At 46.9% G+C, this 8,326-nt stretch overlaps 1 protein-coding gene across 1 annotated transcript; it reads left to right on the top strand.

Moving 5' to 3' along the window:
• The first annotated feature begins 5,019 nt into the window (after nt 1-5,019).
• On the top strand, nt 5,020-7,880 carry LOC119358239 (probable WRKY transcription factor 47). Its single transcript, XM_037624886.1, has 3 exons — nt 5,020-5,309; nt 5,418-5,555; nt 7,077-7,880. The coding sequence occupies exons 1-3, from the start codon at nt 5,020-5,022 to the stop codon at nt 7,729-7,731; spliced, it is 1,083 nt and encodes a 360-aa protein (XP_037480783.1). The 3' UTR covers nt 7,732-7,880.
• The last annotated feature ends 446 nt before the right edge of the window (nt 7,881-8,326 follow it).

Genomic DNA, 8,326 nt, shown 5'->3' with positions numbered 1-8,326 from the left:
CCCCTCGTCCTCGAGCTGCAGCCATGGCCTTTGTGAGTTCAATCCCCATTTCTCTCTGTTTCTTCTAGCTAGATCTGAGCTGCAACTAGGCTTAGACCTAGATGCATGGTTGATTAGTCGTCTGATCTGTGAGCTCATATGGTTGATTGCTATGCTGCGGTTGCAATTTATGGTAGGGCTAGATGTTCAGGCATGTGGTAGGCTAGATTAGTAGTAGAGTTTGAAGTTGAACCTTGTGCTTGTGTTGATTCGTGCTTAGATCTGTGATTTGTAGCTATTGATGGTCCATTTGTAGCATGTTGTTTGTTGTAGATGTATGATAGCAATGAAGCATGTGCTTGCTATGATAGTGATGAATCATGTACATGTATGCTCCTGCTTTCATGGATTGTCCGGTATGTTGTGTGTTATGCTTACTGTCAATGTGTGCTACGATTGTAGGACATGACCACACAGATGCAAGATCTTAGTCAGGCCCTTGTCCCGTCCGACAACCAGTTTGCTCCATCGTTTGTCGAGGACTCACAACCTATGTCCGAGATGGCACCTGATTTAGAGGTGTTCGCGCCTAATTCCCTCGATGTGCCAGTAGTGCTCGTTGAGCCAACTCCTATTGCTGCTGCTGCTACACTCAAGGTAGGAGCAGCAAAGGCAAAGAAGGATGGTAGGTCCAACAACATGAAGTGGCAGCAGTTCATGTCCACGTTCGTGCTGAACAAGATGTGTGAGCTCATCTCTAGTGGAGTTAGGACTGACTAGGGCTTCAAGGAGGTGCACTTGAACACCGTTGCGAAGCAGGTGTTCGAGTTCTGTGGGCAGGAGGTGTCTGCCACCCAGGTGTACAACCACCTGAGGAAGTGGAGAGGTCGATGGATCCAAGTGTCCAAGCTGAGAGACCTTAGCGGCGCCTCATGGGATGAGAACACTTGCTCCATAGTTTTGGAGGCAGAGCACTACGCCGGCCATGTCGCGGCTAGCTCACAACCCTCTTCCTTTTCATACTATCCACCATTGCCTACTCCTAATCACAACTAACAACACTTGTGTTTCATTCTTAGGACCACCCAAGGGACGCTGAGTTCCTCAACACACCCATACAGAACTACAACCATATGCAACACATCTTCTCCTTCGGGCTAGCAACTGCTAAGCATGCCATGGGCTCGGGGAGCCTCTTGGTTCTCCCATGCTAGACTTCCCTGGGACCCCGGACGTCAAGGTCCTTGATGGCCCTGACAAGCCCTTCGCGTGAAGCCCTTCGACAAGCCATTTGACCCCGTCCATGATAGGAAGAGGAAGAGAGGAGGCCTGATGGAGGAGGAGATCAATGTCTTTTGCAGCATGACTGAGGTGGTGAAGGAGGTGGCAATAGCCATCAGGGAGTGCAAGCCCCTCGACGTCCACCCTGACCTGTATGGCGCTGTCATGACCCAGGGTGGCTTCAGCGACGAGGATCTCATGGCAGCTCTCAGCCACCTGCTTGACAACAAGGCCCAGGGTGTTGGGTTCATTGCCATGGCCGACGCTCACAGGGTGTTGTGGCTCCAGAGCTGGCTGGGCAAGCACTACTACTAGAGTAGTGTTGCCTATGAGCGTGCATGATCCCCGACGGCGATGATGGTGGCGACGACGACGACGATGACGATGACGACGTATATTTTGTGTAGCTAGGGCTCAAAAACTATTTGATGGTCTGTATATTTTGGTGAGGTGGTATATACCAACCCCTCATGCTGATGGTGAACTTGCGGTGGTAGGGTGACACCCTCTTTTGGATGTGGTGGTAGGTTAACACCAAGGTAGTGCTAGGTAGAACTTGCTATGCCGTATGATCATGCATACTTTACTTCTTCTCTTCTGCTCCATTGTTGTTTGTGTGCTACTTTGCTTGCTACTTGTGTGCTCCATTGATTTGCTGCTTCAACTCTTCCTCTTGTGCATTGCTAGGGCAAGTGGTATGCCGTGTTCATCGGTAAGGTTCCAGGGGTTTATAGTTCGTGGGAAGAAGCCAGTGCACAAGTGGCATCGTATAGCAACAGCAGCCATAGAGGGTTCAAGACTAGGCAGGCAGCAGAACAAGCTTACTCCGACTGGCTGCGAAAGCATGGAGGCAGCAGTGTTGATAGTGGCAAGGTTGGAGGTATCAAGGTGGATCGTCAGTTTGGGCTGAAGCTGAAGAACTTCGTCATCTTTGCCCAGTTCATCGCCATTGCTGTGCTATGACGTTGGTGTGCTAGGTGTGGGTAAGCTCACCAACTAGGATACAAGGTTATCACAACATGTTCGTCGTATGCAACCAAATGCCGTGTTCATGTGCCGCTTGGGCCAATGCAGGCAACCAAAGAAAGTGCACTTGCGTATTACCTAATGCTGGGACACTAGATGCAGGCAACCAAACAAGTTACATATGGCATATTAGGACCTGTTTTTGCTCACCCAGGCAAGGTTGGGAAGTGTATGCGATGCAAGAACTGTAGCAAACGGCAACCAAACACGTCCTAGGAGAATGAGGCTATCCCCGCTAAAGTGGAGCGGATGAGCTAGTAAATAGTAGATGTTGTGGAGGCCAGAACCGTGACCGATGGCGTCACTCATGAGGAGTGCATGCTCAAAATGGACACATATGTTTCTGCCACCATGGCGGCGGGGGAGGAGCGGATGCTCAAGGCGGCGGAGGATGCTTCCGTCGCTAAGATCGCCGCCGGGGCTGAGAGTGGGGCCCGAAGGAGGGGTGCCGAGGAGTCTGGCATCGTCGTGATGGAGATATCTTCAAACAATGACAATGATCCTTGCTATGTCATGCAGTTGCATTATCTTTAAATTATGTTGTTGGTGTAGTCTCACTTGGACCGTTATTATCATTGTTTATGTTATAAACTAGTGGTTGGTGCGCCACCGTATGGCGCCGTTTAAGACGAAGTTGTGCGCACATTTTCATTTTTAAAAAGGCGGTACTAGGCGCCGGCATGCCGGCCTAATTTTTCGGCCGGACGCGTAGCAACTGTTTGATGCAAACTCTTTTAGCTGTCAGATCATGCCCTTTCCTCCCCACCACATCGTTTACTTTTTTGCTTTTCAACATGAATATCAAGCGGGGGCGCACAGGGGACGCGAGCGACATGACCGGCATCGAAGGTCGCTGGATCTCGGCCGCTCGCCGCCCTCGCTCTCGGGCAACCGCGGTGATCGTCGCGGCCAGCCGCGACCACAGGTTCCTCGTCGGGGGTTGCAGCACCGTCATCCGTGGTTGTAGCAAACCGTGCAGCAAGTCACCACTCTCGCCGGATGTCCTCGTCGTCGAGCGCAATCGGTCGCTGCCCGCACTTCTCGCTAACTCCACGCCATATGTCCTTGTCACCGAGCGCTCCCGGTCGCTGCCTGCATTTGTCGCTGACTCCATGCCGGATGTCCTTGTCGCCGAGCGCTGCCGGTCGCTGCCTGCACTTGTCGCTGACTCCATGCATGCAACAACTGTGGCCTGCGGTTGCAGCTCCAGTGGCAACGGCCCCCATCCCTCGCCGTCGACGCTCACCACCGACACGCTTGCCATCGTCAAATCGCAATCAAAAAGGTGCTTTGGTTCCAGCAAAACGGAAGAACAGTTGTACTAAGAAAATACGCTGGTTCCAGCAAAAATCCAAGACGATGGTAACAAAAATAATGGATGTTTGTTCCAACAAAAATCAAAATGATGATAACAAAAGAAATTATGCTTGCAACAAAAAAATGGTTTCAGCCAAAGTACTTGTTGTTTCGTGAAAAACTATGAATCATTGTTACTGGGTCGTATAAAAAAAGCGCTGCTTCCAGCAAAATTTTTTGCTGGTTCCAGCAATGATGTATCGCCGCCGTGGCCGTCGCGGCACGGCTGTCGCCGGTTCCAACATTTGTTTTGCTTGCTTTAACTCCACCGGCTTACGGTTGTAACTCCGCTGAACTACGTTTGCAGCTCCGCCGTGCCGGGTAGCAGCATCTCTGCCAGTGTGGTCACCGTTGGAAGTTGTGGCTTCCAGCATCTCCTGCCCATGGTTACAACATCTGCGCGCCATGGATCCAGCATCTGCACTCCACGGTTGCATCACCCCCGTCCCCTCCTGTGGGCGCCGTGGAAGCTCGCGCGCGACTCATGGTCGCAGCAACTGCCGGCCCTTGTGAGATGTAGCTGCGAATGGCCCCCGGCGACAACGATGGAGAAGGAGGAGGGAAAGGATACAGACGTGCTGCTGCGCTTGGGACCAACAATAACGTGGTGCGTGTGCTGCGCGTGGGACCAACAATAACGTGGGAACATATGACCAGTAAGAGCATCTCCAACAGGTTGTATGTTAGTCTTGTTGGTAAAATGTTCATGTCATCAACCAACAAGCTATCATACAACTACTCCAATGGGTTGTATGTAAGCTATCCAATAGATGGTGAGAAAATAAATGTGATTGCTCTCTATTTTACCTTGGAGTTTGTGCAAAGGTTGTTGGTTAAGGCTAGTCATAGTGGGAGTAACTTAGCTAGTAACATAACGCACTTCGAAAAAATTCTGCTTATGTGGCAAGTAATTAATGAGAGGTGGTAACATAATATGTTAATGTAACATAACACTTTCCAAGACAAGATAAGTCTACGAGTTAATAAATGAAGCCATCTATGATACTACTAATATGTTACTTTGCATTATGAAGGTAATAACTTAGACTAGTGTCATATGCATGACACTAATCTAAGTTACTCCCCACTATGACCAGCCTAACCTACATATAACTTTGCTCTCTCTTCACATTTAATACATGCCATATCATTGCTATGTTCTAGTTAGCAAATTTACCAACATTTATCTTACAATTGTTGAAGATGCCCTAAACAGAGTTGTTGTTTCTACTTGCATGGAGGTGATCATACCCTCATTATTGACTCGGTGTAGTGTACGTGTCCGTCTCCCCAATATAAATAGCTTCAGCTGCTAGACCACCTCCAAGTCCTACAATACTGCAGTCGCTGAAACCTCGTGCGACTCACACTCTCAATATGGCCTTCGGGCAAGAGGCCATAGAACAACTATCTCAGGAGCTCGTCGGAGGGTATAATCTCAACGCGAGGCTCCTGGCATTGCTGCGCCGCAGCCCTCTCGACGGACGTGGACAGGAGAGGGCCGCAGCGATGAGCCAGGAACTCTCCCGGGTGTTCATGGTGTCTCTGTTCATGCTCAGTTCTCGAGAGAGCAGCAGACCGGTGGTAGACAGGATGGCATCGCCAGCGGCAACGATCACTGAGGGTAGCATCGATGAGCGGGCTCCGGCGAAGGACATGCGTATCTGGTACGCCACTGATGACTCTTGTCATTTTTCCTGGCTATATGTACTCTTGTGATTTCTTCATTTACCAGATGGGTATTCCTGTGCTGTTGTCTCCATGGAACAATATAGTGGTGGAGAGGTTGCTCCCCCCAGGAAGGGCCGAGAAAACGAGGTTACCAAGAAGGAGATTACAGCCTCGCCTCACAGTGATGGTTACCAATGGAGAAAATACGGACAAAAGAACATTCACAAAAGAAAATTTGCAAGGTGAAGTGCTAAGACTTCCAGCGCTTCTACGTATGTGGTACCATTCCTTATTTATGAAAAAAAGGGGCTATAAACTTTCTCTTTAGTCAAACGATACATAGTTTGACCAAGTTTATAGGAAAAACTATCAATAACTACAATCTAAAATTGATATAATATGAAATTTTATTTTAATGACTATCTAATGATATCAAATTTGGTAGCATAGGTCTTAATAATTTTTGCTACAAAATTGGTCAAATTTTACAATATTTGACTTCAGAAAGAAGTTATAGACCCTCTTTTCAGAGATGGGGGAGTATCTAATTAGACTCATATAGTCATCCATAGGTCTACTATAAGATACATCCATAGGTCAAATTTTAGAAGGTGCACACCTTTGATGATGAGTAGCCCAAACCCATGATTTTTATAAAAGGTGTGCACACTTTGAAATAAAAACCGAAGGGATGCTGGATAAATATGTTAGACTACAAAACTGGTTAGTCGAGTCAGGCAAACATTCCATTTAAGAAATTCAACTCCTGGTCAAACTGCACATTTTTGGTAACTTTTAGAAATTACAGGACCAACTTTGTTCATGGTGTAACTTTCAAAGTTTGAAATTTTGAGAAACTCAATTTTTAGAAGTTAAACCTTTTCAAATATTTGAAATTCAGAAATTTAAGGGAACATTAAAATTTTTAAATTCAAACTTTAAAAATTCATACTTAGTAAAATGTTAAAGATCTGGTGGTGCTACCGGAAGGCTTTTTTTTTGCGGGGAGTGCTACCTGAAAACTTAAATGAATAGCCATCGCAGGATTTCGCTCCACCCATGGTTGGAACTAGTGATTTGTTGGGTCTACACCAATTTGAATTTTCTTAAATGTCAAAAACTTTTTGTTTACTAGTTCATATAAAATTGTCCAACTCTTATAAGACCATCTTTGCTTTGCAAAAAACAGAAATAAAATTATAAAAAACACATGGTCAGATTTTCTACTTTTTGAGGAGTCTCTAACTTGTTTCCTTTCTTCTAGTTGACCATAACTATTTTGTTTACTATTTCCAACATTCTAGTACCAACAATGTATTTATTTGTTTTTGGAATTGGACCAACTATGTATTTCTAGTGTCCACCCCGCCCCCAAGTTCCAAATTAAAAGGTGTATAAATTTCTGAGCTTTGTCGATCAAAATAAATGAATTAAGCACAGGTGTATAAATTTGTTCAGAAGTCAACCTTCTTTTACCCCTGATCAAATTTATAGAAAAACTCAACATCTATAATACTTCAAATGTATTACCATTAGATCCACCATGAAATGTATTTTTGTATTTTATTTATTTTTAGTATTATAGATACTGATATTTGATCAAACTTTACAAATTAAAGTTAATAGACAGTAATCTAGACATGAACCTTTGTCTTACCCACAATCCAAAGATGGCGTTCTGTTTCTGCTCTCGAGCTCAAATGCTCCCTCATAGATAGTAAGATTGAAATGACCGCAGCCTCTCTAACTGTATATGCATGCAGGTCCTACTACAAATGCATGTTTAGCCATGACCGCGGCTGCAGGGCGAAGAAGACGGTGCAACAGCACGATAGTAGCAGCGGCCATCGTCCTATGTTCCAGATCACCTACATGCACGAGCACAAGTGCCAGCAACAAACAGTGCCTCCCGGAGAAGCTACAAGGAGCGGCCACTTCGATCCTCAACCTCAACACGCCGAATTGGATGACGACACCATGGCCTCGTGCCTGGCCATGGTGATCGGAGGAGCTGCGCCTGCAGCTCCGTCGTCCTCGTCCTTGTCGCCGCCGCCCGTCGGAGCGAGCCCGAGTGACCCTGACGGCGGGCGTACGCCGAGCCCGCTGGACGTGAGCACGGGCCTGGACACGGGGATCTCGTGCGGCTTGCCATGTGCTCCCGTGAAGGCTCCATCGTCGTCGTCGTCGTCGTCCTTGCTGCTCGTGGAAGCGATCAGCTCGAGTGATCGCGCGGTGTACTTGCCGGCCGGCGGCGGACTCTCCCCGAGCACGGACGCTATAGCGATGGATGATACTTACTTCCCGTGCAGCCCGCTGTTTTCTCCCGTCGCTGCTCGGTCCATCAGTCGTTCGGACGATGTGCCCATGGCTGTTGCTGGGTTTACAGACACAACGTCAGCGTGGCCACACTACTCGTGAATACGTCGTCCGGCACCGTCATCACTCACCACCATTCAAAAAGCATGTGTACACGTGTGCACACAATGTCACTGACGAACATCTTGCGCACATGGTATTTCGTTATTTTATCTGTTCACTGGCACATGTGGGGATTTCAGTCTTATCAGGCACCCTGGCAAGAGCAATTCGCTGATTAACTTCCCTATGATGCATTGTTGTACGCATGGCGGACCTAGGATTGAAGAAACTAGATGATACTCTACACGTTATTGCGAGAATATTATTCAATATATTGTAAGGAGATTTTGTTGTACGAACATGAATATTTTGAGTAATAATATGATAGAAGGAAAATACACTGGGGTGCCTAAACTTGCGTTGGATAGGCACTTTGCTATCTGAACTTGCAAAATACATGAAATTGGTGCTCGAACTTGGCTAAACATGTAAATATGGGAGGAAGCACCGTGTTTGCACGCACAACCAAGTTTCATATATTTTACAGCTTTAGGAGCCAAAGTGACCGCCCAGTACAAGTTTAGGCACTCTGGTGTGTTTACCTCATATGATAACAAAAAGTGGAAATACATATGATTTATTGTGTTTGATCATT

This window comes from Triticum dicoccoides, chromosome 2A, assembly GCF_002162155.2.
Source record: "Triticum dicoccoides isolate Atlit2015 ecotype Zavitan chromosome 2A, WEW_v2.0, whole genome shotgun sequence".
Lineage (NCBI taxonomy): Eukaryota > Viridiplantae > Streptophyta > Magnoliopsida > Poales > Poaceae > Triticum > Triticum dicoccoides.
This window is presented reverse-complemented; position numbering and strand designations above follow the sequence as displayed.